The 27,616-nt window shown below is 30.8% G+C and overlaps 3 protein-coding genes, 1 long non-coding RNA gene and 1 pseudogene across 4 annotated transcripts; 3 read left to right on the forward strand and 2 right to left on the reverse strand.

The window, feature by feature from the left end:
* Window positions 1-2,853: 2,853 nt before the first annotated feature.
* LOC114382790 (probable glycosyltransferase At5g03795) lies at window positions 2,854-5,973 on the forward strand. Its single transcript, XM_028342405.1, has 4 exons — window positions 2,854-3,214; window positions 3,683-3,921; window positions 4,396-4,744; window positions 5,167-5,973. Exons 1-4 carry the CDS (start codon window positions 2,954-2,956, stop codon window positions 5,833-5,835), a joined length of 1,518 nt encoding a protein of 505 aa, XP_028198206.1. The 5' UTR covers window positions 2,854-2,953; the 3' UTR covers window positions 5,836-5,973.
* Window positions 4,305-5,328, reverse strand: LOC114382791. The gene is made up of 2 exons (XR_003660287.1): window positions 5,192-5,328; window positions 4,305-4,776 (listed from the first exon to the last, which is right to left on the reverse strand). It is a non-coding gene; the product is annotated as an uncharacterized LOC114382791 (long non-coding RNA).
* Window positions 5,974-12,847: 6,874 nt separating the features above from the next.
* LOC114381741 lies at window positions 12,848-13,373 on the reverse strand (annotated as a pseudogene).
* Window positions 13,374-16,639: 3,266 nt separating this feature from the next.
* On the forward strand, window positions 16,640-22,911 carry LOC114381874 (probable glycosyltransferase At5g03795). Its single transcript, XM_028341099.1, has 4 exons — window positions 16,640-17,079; window positions 20,842-21,080; window positions 21,305-21,653; window positions 22,175-22,911. Exons 1-4 carry the CDS (start codon window positions 16,861-16,863, stop codon window positions 22,841-22,843), a joined length of 1,476 nt encoding a protein of 491 aa, XP_028196900.1. The 5' UTR covers window positions 16,640-16,860; the 3' UTR covers window positions 22,844-22,911.
* A 1,088-nt stretch (window positions 22,912-23,999) lies between these two features.
* Window positions 24,000-26,359, forward strand: LOC114381944 (late embryogenesis abundant protein ECP63-like). Its single transcript, XM_028341176.1, has 2 exons — window positions 24,000-25,229; window positions 25,831-26,359. The coding sequence occupies exons 1-2, from the start codon at window positions 24,072-24,074 to the stop codon at window positions 26,065-26,067; spliced, it is 1,395 nt and encodes a 464-aa protein (XP_028196977.1). The 5' UTR covers window positions 24,000-24,071; the 3' UTR covers window positions 26,068-26,359.
* The last annotated feature ends 1,257 nt before the right edge of the window (window positions 26,360-27,616 follow it).

Below are 27,616 nucleotides of genomic sequence, written 5' to 3' on the forward strand. Positions count from 1 at the left end.
AAAAAAAATTTCAGGAATCAAAAGTAAAAAAATATTAACTTACAGAAACCAAACTAAAACATATTTAAATCCCTTTTAAAATATGTTAAACGTGATTTTTGTAATAAAAAACTTTGACATTAAATGTTAGATTACGTCAAATAAAAACAGTCTAATTAAGTAGTTGGAGATAATTATATGTTTATAGTTTCAATCAATATTTACTTGATATGTATTTAAATTTTTTAATTCATAAAAAATAATTAATAACCCTACATTATACTATATATTATAAAAATGAACAGAAATTGTAGTAATTTAGAAAACATAATAATTTCCGGTTAAAGTGACGAAATATATAATTCCTCCTTGTTGTCTAATTCCAAGTGGTCTCTTTCTAGGACGCTATCTACTATTCTGTTAATTAGATTGATTTTTATTTTTTGGTTTTTCCTGTATCGTTTTCGTTTCGTTTTGCACCCCTATAGAAGATGGATTCTCACTCGTCAATTCAAATGTTTTTAATTTATTAAAAATGGTAATTTTTACTATTCTCATTTCCTTATTTAATGAGTTAATTTGATGAATGAATGGTTAAAATATTAAGAAAACTACACTAAAAAGTGTCGTACGTATATTAATACTTTAGTGTTATACTGTGATGTCAGTTTTCATTGGTGTTAATTATTATTTTGACGAACATTAGTTACTTCCGAAAAAAATTATTTTATATTAATATTATGATGAGAAAAAAAAAACTATCTGACAAATATTAAGCTATTAATATAAATATTATAAGTTTATACAGACTATATGTACTACCGTTGTGACACAAACATTCCATAAACACATTAATAGAACTTCAACTTGTTTCTAGAGGTGTGAATCACGTGGCTTAATTCTTGGTGTTATCGATATTGGAAATAAGGGGTTCTTCAAATGTGCCATAGGAATCGCCATCACATGACAAGTGGTTTGGCAATTGAAATGTTTTTTTTTTTTTAGTTTTATATGTACGTATTTACATCAATATGAATAAGTACAACCTTCTTTATTGGAATTTGGCATTCCTTGTGCAATATATAATATATTATATGCACCCATCATATAATACAAAATCCCTTATACTTTTTTTTTCTCTGCAAAAAATTCTCTTTACTTGTAAAAAGTATCCTTAATATATATATATATATATATATATATATATATATATATATATATATATTCAAAGTTAGTATAATACTTTATGGGTATTTTCAAAATAAAATTTATATTTATTATTGATTAAAATTAATTAATTTAGCATATTTATTGGTTTTGATAAAATAAGTATTTCTTTTAAACATAAAGATCGAAGGTAGCATCTTGATTTAAAATGGAATTTCTGTGAAAGGATGTAAAATGAAGTGATATAAACAAAGTATTGTATTGGTTTTGTTGGGTAAGATATTTTAGTTAGTTGTTTTTTTTTTTTATTAATTTAAAAATTTGTTTAACTAATTTTTTTTAGTATTTTTTAATATATTTTTTGTAAAATGCTTGTTTATAATTTTTTTTATTTTCTTTCATTTTTATCTTCAATATATTTATCAAATTTCCTAGTTATCATTTTTAAATAAATTATAATTTTATGATTTTTCTGTCATTTTATACTTTTCAATTACTTTAACAATTAGTTTTACCGAATACTTATAATTTCATAAGTTAATTTTTTTAGTTTTTACCTATCATCTTTCGACAACCAATTAATTTTTCAATTAATTTTATGTAATGGGAAGTTACTAGTTAATTGAATAGTGTTTATAAATAATTATTGTAAACTTTCTCAAAACTAAAATTCAAACCTACAAATTAAGAAAAAAAAGACGAATTCTACGTGAAAGTACTATAGGTTTTATATCATTTTTTTCTTCTTATAAATATATGTTTTGGAACATATGACATTGACTTTCAGTTTCAGTTTACACACTTACTTACGAAGTTAGAGAAAAAAAGGAGGTAAATTCAATCCTACAATCTAAGAATAAGTCATTCAAATGACTACAAATTCATCAAGGAACAATGGCATCCAGCTGAGATAAATATTAGTGACTAGCTTTAGTAATTATTTTCTTGTCTTAATTATTCTTATAATTCATTCAGCTATGATCCAATTAATTATTATGATATATAAAAAATTTAACATAATAAACTATCTCAATTCTCATAGAAAAGTCACGTGAAATTGAAACATAAAAATTTTAGGGTAAGCATTAATAAAATTGATTTCAAATTAAATTAATTTTGAAGTAAAATGATGGTTTATATTTAAATATATTTATTTTATCCTAAAAATAATTTAATTATAAAGTTCAATACATTTTTTATTTAACTTAAAAGCGTCTTGAAACATTAATTTCAACTCAAAATCAAAAATCAATTTTACTCCAAAAATAAATTCTTTCATATTGTAAATATTTCCTTAAAATTATGTTACTTGACATTTCAATATAAATTTAAATGATTTAACCACAAAAAATATAATAAAAATAACATCAAATCATTACTTAATGGACGAAAACATTAAATGAAAAAAAAAGTTTGGAAACTAAGATTAATATGCAAAAATTAAAGGATCAAAATCACAAGAATAAAAAAATTGGGTGAGCAAAAATATAATTTATTCTAAAATAATTAATATTATACAAAAATAAAACATCCCAATCCCACTGGTTCCCCACACGACCTCACCCCACTGGTCCCCACACGACCTCACCCCACTGGTTCAGTGGTCCTTTTACTTATCTCTGCTGTTTTGTTTTTTGACAGCTATATGTCTCTCTCTACAGTTTCGTAAACAACGTAAGAAAATGATAACCACACAGCTACATGCATGAATTTCTGATATACCATCAAATGTAACGGTAAAGAAATCGTTAAATAGACTTGTCTTAATTTGTGTCCCAATTCTGCAAAAGCATACATACACAATAATATGGGTAGTAGCAGATGGATTAATTGTTGTGCATGGAGGGGTTCAGAAGCTTCTTCTACAATGAGGCTCTTCTTGTTCATGGTGCCTCTCTTAGTGCTTGCGGGCTTTGCTTCTATAAAGGGTTCAACTGTTTATAACGGAAGAGATTTTATTGCAAAACGTTATGCCTCGTGGAGCTCTCTAATTACTCCTTCAAATTCCTCGTCACAAACACTTCTTGATCCTCCTTCAAATTCCTCTTTACAAACACTTCATCAATCTGTAAGTGCTCACTTTTCTTACTCTTTATCTCCTTTTTGGTGAATGAATGGTGACTTTCTTTTAATTCTAAATTTTCGACCACTCACATGCGTTGTGATTTCCTGATTCTCCTCTGAGACATTTTTGGGTAAACATTTTGCATGCATTTTTTTAACATAAACATCTCTCTTGTTATTGATGTTGTACATACTCACATTCTTTTTTATTTTTATTTAGTCCGTCGGAATGGAAAACAAATACTAAAATAAAATAAATAAATGTACGCAAACTAAAGAATTAGATTAAAATTACAGACTTTCAAAATATGGAAATTAAAATTATTAAAAAATAAGAGAACAAAAATTGTAATTCAGGAAATGAAAATTATAATTTAAAAGAAAAAAAAAATGTATCAAGTTCTCATTTAAATTGAAATCTTAGCATATTTGATACTTTAACTAAAGTTTATGACTTGTGTTTTTTTAACAGAATGAAACTGAAGTTTTCAATGTCTCCAAACCCGGGTTCAATTTAGCTCCTGCAAATGAATCTGATGAATCTCACCCAAGACAGAAGCGGAAAAGAAAATTCAGTTTCTTAGATAAAACTGAAGCTGTTCTAGCACAAGCTCGAGCTGCAATCAGAGAAGCTGAAAATTGGAATCAAACACAAGATTCAGATTATGTTCCAGTAGGTCCAATGTATTGGAATCCTAAGGAATTTCACAGGTACATAGTGCACTGCTTTTTCTCTCTGAACTGTTCATTATTTCCTTCTAACGTACTGTCTTCTTTCAAAATTTCCCCTGTTCTTCATAATGACGAATTACAAATATGCATTTTAATGTTATATATGAGTTCCAATCAATATCTACGGATGGTCAAATGGGCACAATCAATTCTTTCAATACCACAAGCATGAAAAATTATCATAGGGTCCTAGACCATTTGGTAATCATGATTTCGACCAATCTTCATTTGTAACCAAGTTTTATTAACTTTTTCTCGTACTTTAAAAAAAAACTTGGCCATTTGTCATGAATAGATCGTTCAAAATCATGCACATGTAGTGGTCTACAACCATCAAATAATTTCTCCACAAGTATAACAAGTGAATAATGTTATATGCAATTTTGAGTTATATCCATTGTTCATTACAAATCACTTATTAATCTCCATCTCTTCAAAAAATTGCTACAATAGGAGCTACTTAGAAATGGAGAAACAATTCAAAGTATTTGTCTATGAAGAGGGGGAACTTCCAGTTTTCCATGAAGGACCATGCGCCAGCATATACTCCACGGAGGGGAGCTTCATCCATGCTATTGAAATGAATGAGCATTTTAGAACAAGAGATCCCAAGAAAGCACATGTGTTTTTCCTTCCTTTTAGCGTAGTAATGATGGTTCGATACGTGTACATAAGGGACTCACACGATTTTGGCCCCATAAAAAGAACAGTCAGGGACTATATCAATGTCATTGCTGCAAGATACCCTTATTGGAATCGAAGCCTTGGAGCTGATCACTTCATGCTCTCTTGCCATGATTGGGTGAACATCTTATTACCACTAGTTCATAATCCCTGCATTATTGTTTTAAAAGGCATCGATAATTTGAAGTTTAATTAATAAACATTCACTATCATATCTATATACATAGTCTTTATGTAGTTAATCAATCATAAATCGTTTTAGGTATGATTTTTAAAATGACTGTTATAAAAGTCAAGAAAATTATCATGCATGCTGGTTTGTGATTAAATGATGGTATCAGAGCCAAGGGCTTTAACTCGGTTGAAGGTTAAACATGATTCGTGAGTTGTTGTAAATCGATACCTGTCTTTGATCTTTACACATAAAAAAGTTGTGTAAGAAACCTTTATGTTGAGCATGGTGTATACTTAATAATTAATTTGATATATGAAAACCTTGTTCTAATTAGTTTCATTATTGTCTCATTTATATATGTATAGGGGCCAGAGGCTTCAAAATTCTCACCTTACTTGCGTAAGAACTCTATTCGTGTACTTTGCAATGCCAACACCTCTGAAGGATTCGACCCTAGAAAGGATGTTTCATTTCCAGAAATTAATCTCCAACGTGGTCCAATAGATGGTTTACTTGGTGGGCCATCTGCATCTCAACGTTCAATTTTGGCATTCTTTGCTGGAGGCATTCATGGCCCCATTAGGCCAATTCTTCTTGAGCATTGGGAAAAAAAGGATGAAGATATTCAAGTTCACCAGTACCTCCCAAAGGGTGTTTCTTACTATGGCATGTTGAGGAAGAGCAAGTTTTGCCTCTGCCCTAGTGGGTATGAGGTGGCAAGCCCTAGAGTGGTGGAGGCAATTTACACAGGGTGTGTTCCTGTGCTCATTTCGGATCACTATGTCCCTCCTTTCAGTGATGTTTTGAATTGGAAGATGTTCTCAGTTGAGGTTTCTATGAAAGAAATTCCCAACTTGAAGGACATTTTGATGAATATTTCTCCAAGGAAGTACATAAGAATGCAAAAAAGAGTGAGACAAATTCGGAGACACTTTGAGGTACATTCTCCACCCAAGCGATATGATGTGTTTCATATGATACTTCATTCTGTGTGGCTTAGGAGACTTAATTTCAGAGTCCTTGATGATCAATGATTTGTAAGTGACAATAACTAATAAATTACTTCACCATATTCACTTTGGGAATAATGTAAATCCAGAGGCAAGAAAAATATAACTATTTAAATTCAGTTGTGATCTTTTGTTTTCACATCAATTTTCACATTTATCCTGTATTTTTTTTATACATCATTTGTGGATCATTTTTTCTCTCTCTAAAGGTGTTTTATGAGAATAAGATTCTCACATAATTAAATTAAGGAAATTCTTTTATTACATGTGTGTGTATATATATAAGGATCATTAATGCACACATTTTTTTTATCTGTTAATATATATTAACAACGTATACCAAAAATTAAAGACAGAAAATCCAACTTTTAATTTTTTTTAATTAATTTATTTTAGGGGTATTGTAGTACTTTATCATTGTTTTTTTTAAAAAAAAAATAAATGTTTCTATCTCCTAATCATCTCTTCTATCCCCATGTTTCCAAATCCATCCATCTTCTTGTTCAGAAACTTCCAATTTTAGTTGCAACGTTTTCACAAACACGTTTTCTTTTTGTTTTACACCACCATCGACAATGTCGCCCGACAGCCACTACCATTGATGCCGCTGGATTAAGATGAACAGGTAGAAATTTATCTTAGAGCGGAACAATTAATATACATGATTAAACCAATTATGTTCACAACATTCTTTGCCCTTGAACTAGTTCCGAGACCGAGAACCATGCCCGATAAGATCAGGGAAAATGCAGAATCCTATGACGGACCTTCTTTGAACAATTATTATACTTGATTAAAAAACTCATTTTGCTGATTGATCAATTAATTATCTGAGAAAACCATGTGGTAAAAAAAGGCAAAGATATCAAAAGTTAAGTTAAGCATTATCTTAGTCTTGTATGTGAGTAACAGAATAAGAGCACATAAGTGAAGTAGGAGAAAGGAAGAAGATCCATCACCGTGAATGCGATCACGGAGAGAGACGAGAAAAACAATGTTTAGAATCAAATCAAATGGAGAGTAAAATCGAAAATTGAAAAAAAAAAATTGAAAACGGCAAGGAAAACTGATGTTTATTGATTTAGTTTGTTTTTTTTTTCTTTTTCAAACCACACTGTTTGATTCTTTTTGCAGTTTGACAAGCGAAAATCAAATTGATCTAGTAATTTTTTATTTTTATAATTTGCTTGAAATGGTGTGATATATAATTTCTAAATTATGTTTATTTTTAAAATGCAATTAATTATATTTTATTTTAATTAATGATGCTTTATTTTATACAAGATACAACTCTTGTCAATGGATAATTTTGTGTTATGTTGTTAAGGTTGGAGATCTAGTATAGTTTTGTTGAAGATGTATTTTTCAAGTTTTTATGGTTTTAGACTATTGTGATAATTAGTGTTTTGTTGTTAGATATTTACTTTCTAAGTTTTTTGATTAAAAACAAAAATTACTAATGTTGTTTTTATTTTATTTTAAGTTTAGTTGTTGAAGCTTAAAAACAAATTTAATGTATGATTTTTTACTTTTAAGTTGAATGATTATTATTTAAGTATTATTTAACTTAATAAAAATTATTGTTTTACTTTAAGTTTAATTGTTAAAACTTTCGTTATTCATTTATATCATTGATTGTTGAATTAGTTATTATTCAAATTTTGTCTAATTAATTACTGACACTTAACTTTCTTATTTGAATTAGATTAATTTTAAGCAAAAACTACACCACGAATCCCCCTTTTTAGGAATAATGAAGATTTTTATATTTTAAAAATAAAATAGATATTAAATTACTAAAACAACCCTAAAATAAATTAATTAAAACAAATGAGAAAGTTGGGCCTTTTGTCCTAAATTTTTAGTACCAATTAAAAAAGAAATGTGTGTATATTAACAATCCCATCTATACATACACACACGTGAATAGTGAAAACTCATTCATGTGTGTATATTTTCAATTTCATCTATACATACACACACGTGAATAGTGAAAACATAAATGAGTTGAGTTTAAATTCGGAGTTACCTTTTCTCATGAAACTTCAACCAAATCTTTTCATATAATTATGTACACGAATTTATTTTTAGTTACCTTGCCTTGTTGATTTAAAAGGTTATGTATTTTCACATGAAAGAATAGGTCTTTTTTCACTTTTTTCTTCTTCTATAAATACATGTCTTGGACAAATAATATTGACTTTCAGTTTAGATGCTTGTGAAGTTTGAGGAAAAAGGTGGGAAATATCCTATCCTACAATTTAAGGCATTCAAATGGCTTCAAATTGATCAGAGAACAATGCAAAAAGATGTTTCTACATTGATTCTATGATACATTTAAAGATGATTTTCAACCATCTTAAAAAACCGTCTTAAAAAAACTATACATTCTAAGACGATTCTCAAAAAAATATCATTCTAAGATGATTTCAAATAATCGTCTTAATATATAATTTTTTATAAAAAAATTAAAATAAATTTAAGATTCTAAGACGGTTTTTCAATGCTTACAATCTAAGATAGTTTTTTCAGAGTACCGTCTTAGAATGTTATTTTAAAACAAAACAAAAAATAATTTTAGGATTCTAAGATGGTTTTTCAGGAAACCGTCTTAGAATGTATTTTTTTTAAAAAAAAGAATTAAAATATTTTGACATACAAATATATTGGCAAGCTTTGTCTTGTCTACTTGATAAGCTTATTTATACACCTCCCATTTGGTAAACTACTCCAATCCAGTTTATATTCATCTACTCCAATCCACATGACATGATTAATGTGTGCTACAATATTCCTTTCCAACAAATCCTAATAAAAAACAAGATGAATATTGCACTGAGATATAATGATATATAGGTGAAGGCACAATTAGCAAAGTGATAGCATAATTTGATATGCAGATAAAGCATGTTGGAAATATTAACACCTCTGCTTATAACATAAAATTAGTAAAGGATGGTAGGAAAAAAATTGATGGCTAAGGGAAGATTTAGTAAATATCTGATGCCTGACAACTTTAACTGAACAAAAATACACATATTCAAGGACAAAAGTTAAATAATTACCCGACTTAAGTACTCGACAACATCTGGAAGAAAGTGAAGCTCATCTTTTCTTTTGAAGGTTTCTTGTATTGCAAGGTCCCTCCATACTTCTTCAACTAATGGTGCACATTCCCATGTGGCTGCAGGGAAGAAGGCATCTAAATCCCCCATGGCTATAATGTCCAGGAGCCAGTCAGAGAAATGTTTTAGCTTTGGGTTGAGGGAATAGATGCATTCACTAGTATTACTTGCTTCACCATTGCAACATGAATACATATTGAAATCAGGTTATATACTTGAAGCATTATGATGCCATTATAGGATTAACATAAAAGTTGGTCGTGGGATTTAACATTGACGCATCTATAATTCAAAAACAACACATTTGCAGTAGCTTAGTCATTTCTTAGATAAAACGGAAATCAACTTGTGTTTCTATATATATATATATATATATTGGTAAACATTTTTGTTACCTACCAAGAGACAGAAACTCAACTTAGTATAATTTAATACCAGGAAAGTTACACAATCAGCGATAAAAAGAACCACATATGTGTCCACCTTAATAAGATGCGACATTTTGCAGCTTATTTAGGAAAATAAATATTACAAGTCACAAAATTATCAATCATGCAACACAATTTCTGAACTAGCTCCTAAATTTATGGGATACTTAAAAAATTTAGACAGAGGGTGAAGGTGGTATGCCATGCCCCATTCAATTAGCTATTCCACCCAGAATACTTTTAAAATTTAATGTCTTCACTAGCATTCAGCAAGCAAGGTTCTTTGTATTAGGGTAAATTTCGTTCATCCCCCCAAAATGTTGTGGCACTTAGTAAGTGCTTAAAATCATAGTAGTAGAATCCTATCAATTTTGATTTTTTTTTTCATTATTAAAAAGTTTCCAACTAGAGGATATCAAATATGGCATTGAAACAGAACTTGACAATTAGATAACAAAGAAAGAGTACTTGGAAATTGAAATTAAGAAAACAAAAGGTTCACACAAAATTTCAACTTCTCAATTTACCTAGCTATCCTTTAATTCCCCCAATAGAATGCGTTATAAATAATATAGCAAAATCAATGATGAAAATATCCATGTTTCAATAGAAAAAACTAAAATTTAGAAATATTGTATCCTATCTTTCTAATGATCCAAGCCATGAAGAAGAGTAAGTTCCTCCACCCATGCTCAGGGTTAGGGAGCCTGAGAAATACAGAGAAATTAACTGATTCAAGAACAAATAAAATGTATAGGTGCTACTATATGTAGTTGATGATAAGGTATTGAATGAACTTACAGTATTTTTTTTCATGCATTGTCTCCTGTTAGCCAAACAATAAACACATGAAGTGGAAACTTGAAAACAAAATTACCATGGTATGAAATATTACCTGTTTCCATAGTTTGATCGGGAGAACCTTGTCCATTCATTCTAGAAACAACCTCCTTCAAAGCGCTCTCTTCCATCAACTAAACTACTAAGATATTTATACATGTTACTCTAGATCATCAATTTGACATCCTGAAGCTCTTCATCAGAAAATCTGTTCCCATACAAAAACTTGGCCTGCTCAACAATTGCAAGAGTGCCATAAAGGAGAATCAAGTTAGAAGAAAATCAATCTTAAACACTAAGACAGAAAAAATATTTTAATTTCATTAGTGTAAATGAAGAGACTACAAAAACTTCTACTTAGTTTCATATCAACTCCTACTCTTTCACCTCCCAATAAAAGAATCAAAGAAAGAAGGGAGGGAGGGAGAAGAGAGAAATAAAGAATATTAGAAGTAAAACAAAACAATGAAACATGAAATAACTTTTCATACATCTTTACTACTTTAGATTTGAAACAACATAGTTGCTTATCTCAGAAGTATTTACCATAAACATACATCTAAATATTTGAAATAAAAGCCATACCTGCTTAAATATAGTGCTAGTACCAGATCCTTGAATTCCAAGAAGAAGAAGCTTTTGAGTCTTTTTTTGTTCCAGATAATTAGGAACTGTGGTATATTGACTAGTTTGATCCTTTTGCCCATGAGGCTGACCATGGGGAAAGGGCAAAGAGAATAAGGCACATACGAATCTTGTTGAGGCATGTCAGGTTCCTAATTGACTAGTCAAATTTGCCAAAGCTCTTCACATTATTCATAAATCCCATATTCTCAATTATCTGTATCATGAAGTATTAGTGCATTAGTTGAGGGACATTAGAACAGCAGGAAAACTTCTCAAATGATGGCACAACACAATCACTACAATGCAAACTAGAGAAAACTAATATAAACTAGCACTGCTTTGTCTGTAAAACTCAATGACAAAACAAAACGAAATCTCGAGCAAGCTCCAAACTGCTTGCATTTGTGATCAAGGAATGATATCACTCAGGTCATGTAGAACTTAGATCAAGAGAGTGAATTCTATGACAACGGGGATTTATGTAATGATTTCATGAGAGCAAGTTACAAGACAGGGAACAATGAAAAAATGTAATGATTTGAATATTCTCGGTTCAAATTTTACAACTTATACCTTGATTTTCAGCTGCAAGCCCTGGATCACACATGAAATTGATTCAGTGAAGTAACAAACTAAAAACAAAAGGGTTCGTGGCCTAGTGCATGAGGCTTAGATATACATAGGAAGTTATAATTTTGGTTGAAGGGTCACTAGGACTTTTTGTGTGAAAAATGATTTTAATTGGAGAGTTTAAAATACATGATCAATTAATTGGTCATAATAGACAAATAGAATGTTTGGATACCCTTTAAAATCATGGTGGCTATCTCAAAAACCATGGTGTCGCCATGATTTTTCCAAACCATGCTATAAGTGGCTTGGCTTCCTTAGTCTTGAATCCATTTCAAAATCTGGATAGAACAATATCTAGAAAAAAAACAATATTCTGAATGAAATTGAATATATATGTTCATAATAAAAGATGAAAAACATACTTTTGAGATTGCAGAAGAGATTGTCACTAACAAACTATGAAGCCTCACTTCCATCATGGCCATCATAAACACCTATAAAAGTCCCTTGAGGACCCAAGTGATTAGAACTCAAGGGTCTAGACTCAAGTTCACCTCGATCCTCTAATGAACTATTATCCTGAACCACAACCATTGAGAATTCCCCATAAAGGTGGTTCCCCAAATCCTTGTACCGTAAAAGACCATCAACTCTCCGACTCTCATCTCCTTCATCACCATCAACAATTTGCTTCCAACACGACATAACCATCATTTGGAAACCCCTTATATTTTTAACAAAAGCTTCTTATGCTTCACAATGACATCAACGACCCAATGATCCACCAAATTGAACAAAGATCAAATTGTTCTTTATTTTGCTTCTAGCACACGACCTCAGTAGTTGACTTTATGCATATACAACCTGCAGAAGCACATACAATTGGATAGGAACAAAATTGGGATAAAGGCCAAAAAGGGTATGGGAAGAACGAACAACTAAGTTAGAAATTTGCCTTGGAAGGTGGAAAACTAATAGTTTTTCATGCAAGTACAAAAAATATGGAGGCATGTAGGTACTTTGTACCTTGAAAATTCTAGTTGAATGCGTTTGGACTTGAAATGTGTGGCATGATTAAGAAACAAATATAGTTGTAAAAGCCCCACAAATTACAATCCTATTTATTGATTATTCCCAAAGAACAACCTCAACAACAAACATTAAAATTAGAGTCTCAATTAAATATGGAATAACCACAATCATCCCAAATCTAAGTTCAATTAACCTAAACATAGTCAAAAGGCAAAAACACAAAGTTTCTTACCAAAAACCTACAACGAGAAAAAAAAAATCCAAAGGGGTTAAAGCAAAAAATGAACTCAAGTAAAAATTTTGAAGCATACCCACCACGCGGAAACATCAAAATAAAAAAAACAACCACAACCTTGAAACAAAAAATTCAAAATTTTTAAATAAAAAAGTAGAGAGATAGGGAAAAAAGTTTTAAAGACATGAGAAGTGGTGTGCATACACGGCATTGGCCCCGACTGCCTTGGCAAGCTCCACCAACATCACCTTGAGCTTCCCGATGCGCACAGCGACATCGGACTGGCGTGCCTAGAAGTTACAGCGGAGGTCGAAGACGGAGTCGATGAGGAAGGCAACACGATAGGGGTTGATCTTGTCGAAGCAGTAGACGGGGAGGACAACGAGGGCTTCTTTGTTGGCGGCGGTGAGGCCCTCGTTGTCGAGGAGACCAAGGTCATTGCAGAACCAGACTATTGCAGCATGGCGGAGGGCAGCAGTGTTGGAGGGGTCGCGGGGGCAGTGGGGCTCGAGGGAAAGAAGGGGTGTGGAGGGGGTTGGCAGAGATGGTGGATTTGAAGGAGGTTTTGGAAGGACTGGGAGGGCACGAGTGAGAGAGAGACAATGAGAATATAAAAGGAAAACCCTTTTGACAAAGACAGGTTTTTAAAACCGTCTTTAAAATATTGTATTTAAAATCGGTTGTTGAAGAAACCGACGTCATAAAATGTTTTCAAAAACGGTTTTCAAAAAACTGCCTTTAAAAATTTGTAATTATTTACAAAATTATCACTGCTTTACATATTACATCGGTTTTTATATAACCGTCTTAAAACCTGCATCTTAAAAGATCATTTTTATAGTAGTGTTACTGACCATTTCAAATCATTTTGATGTCTTAATTCATTCAAATATATATATATATATATATAACAAATTATCTCAATTCTGATGTAAGAGTTATGTAAACTTAAAACATACACATTTAATAATAAAAAATTCATTTTAATTAAAATTAATTTTAAGGTAAAGTAATTTATGTTTGAATTAATATTTTAATTCTAAAAGTAAGTTAACAATCAAATTTAATATAAATTTTCATGAATCAATATAATTGTGAGTTGAAGTTTATTTGGATGAAGTAACTTTTGGTCCAAAGAATCAATTAAAGCTTTTTTTTTATTTTTTAATGAATTTTTGTATTTAATTTTGATGTAATAAATTCATATGAATTTTGATATCTTTTATAAGTCAGTTTTTATGATTTTTAGATTTCCTAAGCAATTTAAATGATTAGTGGAAATTTAATTTAAGTGAGAATTCAATTCCTAGTGAATGTTTAAAGGGAAGTCTGGCCTATAAATAGAGAGAACTTTGTAATACAGAGACAAGTTGAATTGGAATGAAATGAATTTTCTTTTTTTGTGAGATTTTTTTTTTTTATCGGCAAAAGATATTCATATATATTAACCTATAACTTATTACTTACTTTTTCACTTATTTCTAGATTGTGCCATCAATATGTTTTCCTAAAACAAAACTAAAAGTCACTTACCTAAGTTTGAATTCTTTAAGGGATCCTATTCATTTTGATGTCTGTATCATATCAAACTCTCAAACTCTCATAGAGCTAGACATGACAAATAATGGGTATCGTCCCGTCCCGACCTTAGCAGATAATTCTCGCTTTGGTTGAATACCGATATGGGTATGGATAATGCTTGACTTTTTAAGATGAGGATGCGAGAACAATATGGGTACGTATCTAATTGTCCCCTACCCGACATATATAATTATTAAAATACCCTTATTTTATTTAATTTTTTTAGCTTTGTTCAATTTTTTTAAAATTAACTTTTAAACTTGATTCCTTAAATAAATAATATATTTAACTTTATCAATTTTTTTAACTTGATTTCTTGAATAAATAATATATTTAATTTTATTCATTTTTTTAAAAGTTTATTTCCTTATGTATTTTTTTGCAAAAAAATATTTTTTAATTATAAGGTGGATACGGCGAGGATGGAGATCAGTACGAGAATGATTTTGAGGAAATGGAAAAGAAACTGCAAATCACATATCTATCTCCGCCTTGTTGCCATGTGTACGCATAACAATGATTTTGAACAAAACAACAAAAAAGATCAATCCAAATTCAGACAGGGTTCAACACAGATAATCCAACACAAAACACACTGTTGGTTATGGGTGTGTACGTGGGAGGGTTCAACGTAGATAATCCAACACAAATATCACTTTTTTTATAATGAAAATGAATATATTTATTGAGTTATTAATAGTATTATTCTTTATGAGTAATGTTATGTATAAACTATCACTTAAATTATTAATACGTACTATCACTATCGATATTTTTTTAATAAAATTTGAATTTATTATAATATTAATTTAAAAAATGAATTTAATTATTTTTTATTAATCTTAATGAATTAAATATTTATTTCTTAAACCCTCTTGTCTTATTTATAAGACCAAATTACTCAATTTATCACAATTAAAAAATAATTAATTTAATTGATATCAATAAGTAGGTCCTATATATATATATATATATATATATATATATATATATATACTATCATTTGTCGTCAATATTTCTTTTATTTTCATTCTCTTCTACTTGTTTGTCATTATAATTTTTTGATCAATATAACCTTTCTTTTAATTAGGTGTATTTAAATTTAAAAATAATTATTACAAGAAGTATTATAAATTACATCTTATATAAAACATAAGTACCGCTCTCAATTTGAGCTTTATAGATAGGACCAGCTTTCGACGGAAGTACTGTATATAAGAAAAAGGTATTATATTAAATTGAGTAAAAAGGAAAGGTTTAGGATAATTAGTGTCGTTATACCATTGGTTAATAAAAAATTTAAAAAACATATTTATTATATAAATTATAAGAGAGTGTGAAAAAAATCACAAACGATAAAATATTTTGTCTTCTAATAAAAATATTTTTATTTTTAAGTGTCATAATCAAAATCTTTAAAACACCTGTTAACATATTTGAAAAAAAGAAAAATTGACCACTGCATGCAAATCTGAAGCGAGGCACAAACAATCAATACTCTATATGAAAGTAATAATCGCTCAATAACTTCTTAGTTCTCTTTCAGGTCCACTCAAAGCATGCTTCTTAAATCTTCACCTCAGTTTTAAATTGACACGTCAAGAAAAGAATACATGCAGCAACAACACGTGGGAACAAAGGGCAAAAGAAAAAGCAAAAATATATAGCGAAAATCCAAATGGCAAGACTCAATCCAAAAAGTTTTTATTTTATTTTATTTTTACATCCATATCCATCTGCCACAGCTCCTTGAAAGCAACTCTAATTGGAACGCGACGAAGGAATGGACATCAAAAGTCCAATTCGTAATATGCAGGAAAAACAAAAACTTCTTATATCCAAGAAGTTACATGGCAAGTGCAAGGTGCAATACTCGTATATTTGAAGAACGTAGAGTTGGAATAATTGGAATGCTTGCCACAACATAAATTGTATATATATACAAAAAGAAAAAGGAAAATCATGTGCCTAGAAAATACACTTTTAATTCAAGATAATATTCAATGAGTTTATTTTTTATATACTATTAGTATAAAAATTTCACATTATCAAATAATTATAACTATTTTAAGATATTTTAATATATAATTTATTAATTTAAAATTAATAAAAAGAGCTTTAATATAAAAACGGTTGAATTCTCACTTTTCAATTCGTGTGCTTTTTCTTTATTGAAATTAAATTTTACTATTCTCTTTTCTTTATTAAATGAGCTAGTTTAAGTTATTGAATCAAAAGAAAATCAAAAAGTTAATTTTGGAGTAAAAATTTATAAATGGATAAAAGATTAATAAATATATACACTAAAGAGTGTCGTATATTAATATTTCAAAGTTAAATCAGATTTTATATTTAATATATAATAACCCCACCACCCTACCAGACAGTTTTGGATCCCATGTTTCCTTACCCCTCTCAATTTCTCTCTCTACTGTTTTGGTAGCAAAAAGAGACAAAACAGCTACATGCATGAATTCTGCAGCTATCAAATGTAACTGTAGTTAAAGAAACTCACCAGCCAGCTGTGCCAAGAGTAGTGATGAAAAGTGTGATGCTTTGTTAAATAGAGTCTTGAGTTGTCCCAATTAATTCTTCACAAATTCTCAATATGGGTTGTAGTAGCAGATGGAATTGCTGTGCATGGTGGGGTTCAGAAGCATTTTCAACACTGAAGCTCTTGTTCTTGGTGCCTCTCATTGTGGTTGTTGGCTTTGCTTCTGTGAAGGGTCCAAGCCTTTGCAGATGGGGCTTCATTGCAGATTGTTCTGTCTCATTTACTCCTCTTCCTTCTTCTTCAAATTCCTCTTCACAAATACTTCATCAATCTGTAAGACCTCACTTCTTTCACTCTTTCTTAATTTCTCTGCTTTGGTAATGGTGATCGATTTTCTTTCAATTCTAATTTTACTGTTTAATTTACATTTTCTTAGCAAGATCTTTAATCTGTGTAGAAACATCCCTTAGAGAATTAACTAAGAGTCCAGTGATTATATACTGTGAGTATAAATAATTATTATAAAGTAAAAAGTTTATGATAGTTTATAATTAAATAAAATTGCTTTACACAGAAAGTATATAAATTATTTTTTTCGTTAATTAATGCAAAGATTAGATGAAGTTATTATATTTAAAAAATAAACAAATGTAATTAATGCCACCCGTTTTTATTTAATTATCTTTCACTTAATATTTTTTCCAATGATTAATAATAATGGTTTTGAATTAACTTATTTTAAAAAATAAAAAATAATATATATATATATATATTAATAGTCTAAAATAATTATAGACTATTGTTTAATCACATACTATTGATTTTCATTAATATTGACTTAAAAATCATACCAATAATAATAGGTGATTATATGATAATATAAAATTATTTTATTTCTTATATTTTCGTTACACTGTTAAAAAAAGAAAAATCATCTTTCATTAGGTTCTTGAAATAGATTTTGTGTCAAAGATTATTTCTCAAAACCAGGAGAACGCGACATTTCTTCTTACTTTGAGAAGAGTAATGATGGGTCATGGGTGACTAGAGCTAACTCTATAACTGCTATCCAAAATAAGAGTTTAGTCTTTAGCCTTTACAAGCTAACGAAACTCGAAATTTTGTACTCACAGATGCTTTTCTTCCAAATTCTACTCTAATACGCTTCCCGCTGTTCTATGTTGCGTCCAACAGTGATAATTCTCGAGCACATGCACTCACATTACATGCTTTGTAATTTCCTGATTCTCCTCTTATGTCCGTCATGCTTTTTCATTTTCTTTTTTTCTTTTTTCTTTCTCTTATGGGTAAACACTTGGCAAGCATTTTGTATACAAATATTTTGCTGTGTTATAATTATAGTGATGTATGTTTTTGGTATTATTTCTTTTATGGCAGAAGTATTGCCATTAAGTATTACAGCATCATCTTGCAACAAAAACCCAATGAACTTATATCTTGTTAGTTAAGTTTAAGTGGAACTTAGTCTCTTTAACGAAAATTTCATGTTTGAGCTTAATTTACAGATGAAAATAAAGTTAAAAAGAAAGACTTCATTAAAAATGGTCAATTATTTTATTTTATTTTTACAAAAATTAGTCATAAGGTTTATCTGGACCAATTTCAAAAAACAAAAAATTAAGAATTTTCGTATTGTTGTTGCTTTACTTTGCCATGGAACTGCCAATTTGTTCTTTGTCAATGAAAGGATTTGAACTAACGCAGAGTTGTTTTTGTAAATTGGATGTTACTTTTTAATCGTTGCTTAATTTATGTACCAATCATATAGGAACAACTTAGTTGCGAATTTCAGGCATAAAGTTCTGGATTATTCTTTCTTTTCCCTCTTTCCCTTTCGTAAGTTTGTAAATTACGCAGCTTGTCTTGTAGTGTGACTTTTGGAGCATTTCCCTAGCTATTATTTCTTTTGTTAAAATGCTAAATGTTTTCTTTTATTTTATTTGTGAAGAAAGCCCTGCCTCTCTGTTTGTACTTTCGATCTAGATCCCGTATTTGGGTTGAGTAATTTTATATTTTTTTGGTAAACCTTTCTAAAAATATTTTATAGAAAAAGTATTAATTAAAAAATATTTTTTTATGTTTTAGAACGTAATTTTTTTTAATATTTTTATATTTAGTAAGATTTTGTAGGAAGATTTGTAATTAATATTCACTTGGATTTGAAAATATGAACTGCCTTAAGAGTTAAGAATACCCTTCATCCCATAATAATTATCGTCCTAGATTTTTTATACAATTCAAGAAAAATTAATAAATTGTTCTAAGAACATTAATTAAGAAAATAAAAGGTAAAAGATTTTATTGGAAATCATGTGGGAGTTCATTTGTTCATTTTAAAATCAGAGGAAGTTCATTTTTTTGCATTCAAATAAATTTTTTTTCTTTTTTTTCTTTCTTAATGAGTTCCCTTATAGCACCAGTAACATTTCCTTATTTTTGGTCAGGCTAAATTGAAACTTTTGGTTTGGTTAATTTTTCAAATACATGATTTTTGTTTTCATGATTTTTAATTAGAATGTTTGATCCTCCTGATTTTAAAAATTAACGATTTTGGTTCATTTATTAGATTATTAACTAATAATTATGAATATAATGGTTTTTACTAATTTATAATTAATTTAATAACTTTATTATTCACAATTATTAGTTAATAATCTAACAGATGAATCAAAATCATTAATTTGTAAAATTGGAAAATTAAATGTTACAATTTAAAATTAGAAGGACCATAATTTAGAAAATTAATGGGACCAACAAAATTAGAATTTAATCTTTAATGGAATAAAGAGAGGAGTATGAGATACATTAAATGTCTTTAAAATCATGATTGCACATTTTAAATGTGTTTGAGTTGTATTTATAATTGTTTGGAAAAAATTTGATCTTTCCAAATCAGTTGCATATTATGTGAATTAATTTTAATGGAAGTAATTATCTTTTCTGTGGTGTAATATTAATTAGGGTGTCAATACACCAAAAAAAATTAATTAGAGTGTCAGGCTTATTATTTTTTTAAAAAAAATTGTTAAAAGCATTTGTTTTACGGATTATTTCTTGATTCTCATAAAGATTATTCGTGAGAATATACTATGAGAATGCTATACCTAGGTATTTTTAGATAAATGTGTTTGGTTAACTATTAAAGTTGGGTTGGAATCTTTTTGATAATCTTAGGAATAATTAAAGATGTGTTTGATGCACATTTTTTTTTTCAGTAATATGTATATTATAATTAATAAAATATCAGTATTGTGTTAAAATTATTATTATTTTTTGCACTGAGGATCACCATTAAAAAAAAAAAACAAATACAACTGCATGTACGATTCAAGGGTGACACCAAGAATTAAAAGAAGCAAATTTCATATTATAAAACTGTAAAAAAAATATTGATTGATTTTAAGGCAAATATCGGGTCAATTGAAATAACAGAAATTGTTAGCAAGAATATATGTTTGCACACTAGCTATTTTTTCATACTAATTGCTGTTGTGTATTGATTTACCAACATGGGACAATTAATCTGGTATGAGTTCAATATTTACGTGAATTAGAGTGTAGTGAGTGTAATGGGTAGTTGGGACCTGGGAGAATAAATATAAATTTTTACTCGCATGATGCATGGATTCCAGCCCAATGGAAATAAATTTTCTCAACCCCTTCCTCTATGGAATAAATAATGATTGAAGGTGAGATTATAACTTTTCTAAGAATAAATATATATTCAGCAATAATTATTGTATTACCTTAAATGTGGAAGTAACCTTGTCCCTTCAGCATGGTATGTGGCATGATAAATAATCTTGTCTTTTAAGTATGTAATCATGAATTTGATTTATGACCTGTGTGTAAAAAAGTGTGTAAAAATATTTGTTGAGAGTGATCAATCTCTTAATATATATTTTTATTAATTGTTCTTCTTATGCTTTGTGATTAAGTGAATGATAATTTTTTATTGGTTTTGGAGCAAGAATGAGAATTAGATAATTCTTTATATCAAATTGTCATTTAAATTGAAATCTAAGCATATTTGACAGTTTAACAAAAGTTAATGACTTGCGTTTTTTTGAACAGAAAGAAACTGAAGTTTTCAATGTCTCCAAACCCGAGTTCAATTTAGCTCCTGTGAATAAACCAGATGAATCTCACCCAAGACTGAAGCAGAAAAGAAAGTTCAGTTTCTTAGATAGAACCGAAGTTGTTCTAGCACAAGCTCGAGCTGCAATCAGAGAAGCCAGAAACAGGAATCGAACACTAGATTCAGATTATGTTCCAACAGGTCCAATGTATTGGAATGCTAAGGCATTTCACAGGTACATAATGCACTATGCCATGCACTGCTCTTCACAATGACCAATTACAAATTTGCATAGTAATAGTATACAAAAATCCCAATCAATATTGGAGAATGGTCAAATGTGCACAACAATTCTTTCAATACCACAAGCACAATAAGTGAACAATGTTACATGCATTTTTTTTGCTATATTAATTCACTGCTCATAACAAATCACTCCTTGAAAAATTGCTATGACAGGAGCTACTTAGAAATGGAGAAACAGTTCAAAGTATTTGTGTACGAAGAAGGGGAGACTCCAGTTTTCCACAATGGACCTTGCAAAAGCATATACTCCATGGAGGGTAACTTCATACATGCTATTGAAATGAATGACCATTTTCGAACTAAAGATCCCAAGAAAGCACATGTGTTTTTCCTTCCTTTTAGTGTAGTAATGATGGTTCGATTTGTGTATGAAAGAGACTCACGTGACTTTGGCCCTATTAAAAAAACAGTCATAGACTATGTCAATCTCATTGCTACAAGATACCCTTATTGGAATAGAAGCCTTGGAGCTGATCACTTCATGCTTGCATGCCATGACTGGGTAAACATACCTCAGCACCACTAATTCATCATTCCCTACATTGTTGATTTAGAATGCATAAATAATTTATATTTTAATACCAACAAGTCTATGGTTTAAGTGGTACTTGACTTGATCCTTTTAAGTAAGGTTTTTTGATTTTTTTAAATAAAATTTTGAGTTTAAGTCTTGTGTACTAAAAAAAACATGATTTGAAAGAATAAATTTCATTAAAAGTGATAAGTTAAGTTCTTTTTGACAAAAATTAGTTATCAATAAAATTGAAATAAAATTGATAAATACTTTGTATCAAAAACATAATTAAAAAAATTATAATTGTAAAAGTTTTTATATTATTAATCAATCAAAAATTATTTTTAATATAATTTTCAAAATAATTATTATTAAAAAGTCAATAAACTTACTGTATTTAATAGTTTGTGATTGGACAGACGCGATTGCATGTATTATTTATTTAATAATTTGAGGTATGAAAATTTCACTAATTAATTTTGTTATTGTCTTTTTTTTATTATGTGTAGGGGCCAGAAGCATCATTCTCCTTACCTTACCTGCACAAGAACTCTATTCGAGTACTTTGCAATGCCAACACCTCTGAAGGATTCAAGCCTGCAAAGGATGTTTCATTTCCTGAAATCAATCTCCAAACCGGTTCAATAAATGGTTTCGTTGGTGGGCCATCTGCATCTAAACGTTCAATTTTGGCTTTCTTCGCTGGGGGAGTTCATGGCCCCATTAGGCCAATTCTTCTTGAGCATTGGGAAAACAAGGATGAAGATATTCAAGTTCACAAGTACCTCCCAAAGGGTGTTTCTTACTATGGCATGTTGAGGAAGAGCAAGTTTTGCCTCTGCCCTAGTGGGTATGAGGTCGCTAGCCCTAGAGTGGTGGAAGCAATTTACACAGGGTGTGTTCCTGTGCTCATTTCGGAGCACTATGTTCCTCCTTTTAGTGACGTTTTGAATTGGAAGTCGTTCTCAGTTGAGCTTTCAGTGAAAGACATACCCATCTTGAAGGACATTTTGATGAGTATTTCCCCAAGGCAGCATATAAGAATGCAGAGAAGAGTAGGACAAATTAGAAGACACTTTGAGGTTCATTCTCCACCCAAGCGATTCGATGTGTTTCACATGATCCTTCATTCTGTGTGGCTTAGGAGACTCAACTTCAGAGTCCGTGATGATCAATGACTCTTAAGTTGTGACTTATGGCTTCATGTTTAATAAATTACTTCATAGACAATGATGCCCTTTCATTATTCCATCCCAAATTAACTAATGTTTAAGATTTTCTTTACACAAAACTAGAAAATAAATATTTTAAGAGAATTAATATTTAGTTGGGGGATAATTTTAATTATTAGAATATTCTTGTTTTCTCTCTTAATTTCAATAAATATATTAGTAAATTTTTTAAAACAACATTATGTATATATATATGTGAAAATTAGAATAAATATTTTGAATATTTCAATATCAACCAATTTAAATATTTTTTTAAAGGTTAAAATTATAGTCATTTTGGAACATAGACAGTAATATGGAGCTAGAGTTATGTTAAATACAGGTCAGAAAAATAAAACTCATGAAAATTTGTAAACCAACGAAACTTACAATAAGTTCAGCAGTGATCTTTTGTCTCATTTTTTTACATTTCTTTAGTCTCTTTATTTTTTGGTTAAACGTTGCTTTTTAGTTTATTATGTTTTAGTAATTTTTTTTTACTTTATTACATTAAATTTTAAAATTTCTATTTTGTTTTTTTTATGTTTTTGAAAATTTTATTTTGTTAATTTTTTTCATAAGAACACTAATACTTAGAAAAGAAGAAAAAAAAAAAGGAAAGTTCGATGGAATTCAAGCTCATGAAATTTTATGTTAAAAACATGAGTAATTCATTAATATTTTAAAATTTAAAATAATTAATTGTTTTACTTATATTAAATAGTTGGTGAAAATTTAAAAAAAGATGCACGTTTAAACAAGGTTGGAATCGTTTTGATTTTAATTTCACCACTCGAGTGGGATGCACATTTAGACAAGGATGGAATCGTTTGACTTGGATTTGGTTACTCCTTCCCCCAACACGCTGCCACCTTCTAGGGAAGGTAAGGGACCGAGTGACCGATAACAACACCGATTTCCAAATATATATCTCATTCCTAAGCTCACACAGATCTTTTACGTTACATTTCATTATTAGATGCTTTCAATCGTTAAGACACATGTCACCACCAAAAGAGCATCTCATAACAACGTGTCACACCTCCCAAGCACACGTGTCACTCACAACACAACCCTCACCTATATATAAATTATCAAACCCTCCTTCCATTCCTCCACATCTCAATCTCAATATCTACACAAAAGTGTTCCACTTGAGTGAAAAGTAGTGTGTTAAGAACTAAACAATTTTTCAATGGCGTCCAAGAAACAAGAGGAGCGAGCTGAGGCAGCTGCGAAAGTTGCTGCCAAAGAACTCGAACAAGTCAACAGAGAAAGAAGAGACCGTGATTTCGGTGTTGTTGCTGAACAACAACAACAACAACATCATCAGGAAGATCAACAAAAACGTGGTGTAATCGGGTCCATGTTTAAGGCGGTGCAAGACACCTACGAGAACGCCAAGGAAGCTGTCGTTGGCAAGAAAGAAGCTACGAATAACGCGTACAGTAATACAGAGGTTATTCACGATGTTAACATTCAGCCCGATGACGTGTCGGCAACGGGGGAAGTAAGGGACATATCAGCCACAAAGACTCATGATATCTACGATTCTGCCACGGACAACAACAACAACAAAACCGGTTCCAAGGTCGGAGAGTACGCAGATTACGCTTCTCAGAAGGCCAAGGAAACAAAAGATGCAACGATGGAAAAAGCTGGAGAGTACACAGATTATGCTTCGCAGAAAGCGAAGGAAGCGAAGAAGACGACGATGGAGAAGGGTGGAGAATACAAGGATTACTCTGCGGAGGAAGCTAAGGAGAGAAAAGATGCTACTGTGAATAAGATGGGAGAGTATAAGGACTATGCTGCGGAGAAAGCCAAAGAGGGGAAAGATGCTACTGTGAATAAAATGGGAGAGTATAAGGACTATGCTGCGGAGAAAACGAAAGAGGGGAAAGATGCCACTGTGAATAAGATGGGAGAGTATAAGGATTACACTGCGGAGAAGGCGAAAGAGGGGAAAGATACGACGTTGGGGAAGCTTGGGGAGCTGAAGGACACGGCTTCGGATGCGGCGAAGAGGGCCGTGGGTTACTTGAGCGGCAAGAAAGAGGAAACTAAAGAGATGGCTTCGGAGACCGCCGAGGCGACGGCGAATAAGGCAGGGGAGATGAAGGAGGCAACAAAGAAAAAGACGGCGGAGACCGTGGAGGCGGCGAAGAATAAGGCGGGGGAGATCAAGGACAGAGCCGCGGAGACGGCGGAGGCCGCGAAAAACAAGACCGCGGAGACCGCGGAAGTGACGAAGAATAAGGCTTTGGAGATGAAGGATGCAGCGAAGGACAGGACCGCTGAGACAACGGATGCGGCGAAGCAGAAAATTGCACAGGCAAAGGAGAACACCAAGGTCTCAACTTTGCATCTTTTAAAGGATAATTTGTTTATTTTTCCTTCGAGATTAGTTGAAATTACTTTTATTCTCTTTAAAATGGTGCATGTATCTGTGGAATGTAGTGGATTTCGTCCTCGTCTGCTTAAAGGACTAAAAAGTTATCATTTTTAATATGCATATATCTGAAATGTGCTGATGTAAGTACATTTTGTCCATGAATCTCACCACATATATCTGAAAATGTGTTAGATAAGTAGATGCAATGGTGTGAAGTGTGGCAGAAGAGTAGATTTTAATCATGAATCTTCGAATGCCACTAATGAAGAAGGTTGAGGATGAAAAACACTTTCTCTCTCCATATTTTGATATATGAGATGAGGGGACTAAAATCACTTATAAGATTGAAAACCTAAAAACTAGTTGTACTTATTTATTAACAATCTAGGTCGTTACTTATCTGCACTGCCATGAATGTGTATGTTTTGTTTTCCTAATTTTATGTATTTGAACTTTCTGAATCCGTCACTCTGATTATACATGGGTACATTAATGTGCATATACTAGTTGTTGATGTTTGAGAAAATTGAATAGTTTTTGTGGATGTGATGTGATGCAGGAAAATGTGAGTGGTGCAGGTGAAACTGCAAGGAGGAAAATGGAAGAGCCAAAGCTTCAAGGTAAAGAAGGGTATGGGGGCCGTGGAGACAAGGTGGTGGTGAAAGTGGAAGAGAGTCGACCAGGGGCAATTGCGGAAACGCTGAAAGCCGCCGACCAGATTGCGGGACAGACCTTCAACGATGTAGGACGCTTCGATGAAGAGGGTGTCGTCAATGTGGAGCGCCGCAAGAAATAATTAAAACGTGATCTATGATACAACAATATTAGTATATATAGACGCATGCAGTTTATATAGTATATATTGTCATGTTGTATGTTTTTACATTTTGGTTTGCTTGTTTACATTCTCTTCAAAAAAAAAAAAATGTGTAGTACGTGTAAGGTTTTGAAGATTGGTTCTAGGCTCCGTGGGAACCATTTCAACAATAAACATTTTGCGCGTTCTTGTACACGTAGTGATGAGAAGAGATGCCTTATGGGCAGTATCATCTAAAACTTATTTTCATCCATCATAGAATTTGGATCTATTGGACTGGACTGAACTGAACTGAATGATCCTTTTTTCTTTTTTAATTTCATTCACTAACAAATACATAAAACACCAGATATTAACTTAGCCAGTATGAATTTTAACTATTTTGTCTAATGCTATGACTTATCACTGTCTGTATCATCTTTAATTCTTTTTTCATATTATTTATATTAAATAAAAGTTAATAATTAAAATTACCTTCCAACTTGTATCGCGCATCTTTCATTTTATTTGTGTGGATAAAAATAATCCTTTCACTTGGAATCTCCATTTTGTGGATAAAAATAATCCTTTTATTTGGAATCTCCATTTTGAAATGATCATTCTAAAAGGTAAATTTTACCTTTTGGAATAGATTTTTGGAACAATTATTCTTATTCTAGAATAGCTTAGAGAATAGTCATTCTAGAACAAAGGAATAGGCTTTCTGATTCCAAAATAGGTGTTCCAAAAAATGCAATCAACATTTCGAATTGTATGTAAAAAAAAAAACATATTTTTGTAACAAGTATTCCGGAATCAACATTTCGAATTGTATGTAAAAAAAAAAACATATTTTTGTAACAAGTATTCCGGAAGCTTTGTTTTACTATTATGAAACACCTATTCTAAATGAAAGTTGTGTTCCTGAATGATCATTCCCTAACCAAAAATAAAAGCTTTTGGAATACCAGTTATGAATACAGTTGTCACTATTCATCTTCTGGAAAGGATTGTCCATAAAATAAAAGCTTAGTATAAAAAAGGCGAAAATGCACTTGCACGTCAACCCAACCTCACCGGAGCTATGTAGTTGGAAGAAATCAATGGTGGAGTCGGCACAAATGGAGACGAAGAGGAAGACCTAATGACAGAGCAAACACAAATGAAGTACAAGAACGGGTGGGACTCCCTCGTGGAGTAGCATGCTGAGGAAGAGAAAAGATATAATATGAAGTGGGTAGTTTGAGAATGTTTAAAAATTGAGATGTGTAGGATTCAAATGTTTTGCCCAGTGTTTTATTCAGGTTTCTACTTTATGACATCTCCCCATTATATTACAAGTCATTGCTTTCTACACATCTCATGTTGTTTTCTACAGTTTGTTCTTCTTGTCGAATGTCCATTTTGAAATGTGAAGTTACATTTTGGAATGCACTCTCTTTTTTCCTTCCAATTTGGAAAGTTAATATACATTACGAAAAGAGTGCAGGAAGCAAAATGGGAGTGCAGGTAGCAACAGGTAGCAACCTATATTACAGTACCCATTATT

Source organism: Glycine soja, chromosome 13, assembly GCF_004193775.1.
Source record: "Glycine soja cultivar W05 chromosome 13, ASM419377v2, whole genome shotgun sequence".
In the NCBI taxonomy this organism is placed as follows: Eukaryota; Viridiplantae; Streptophyta; class Magnoliopsida; order Fabales; family Fabaceae; genus Glycine; species Glycine soja.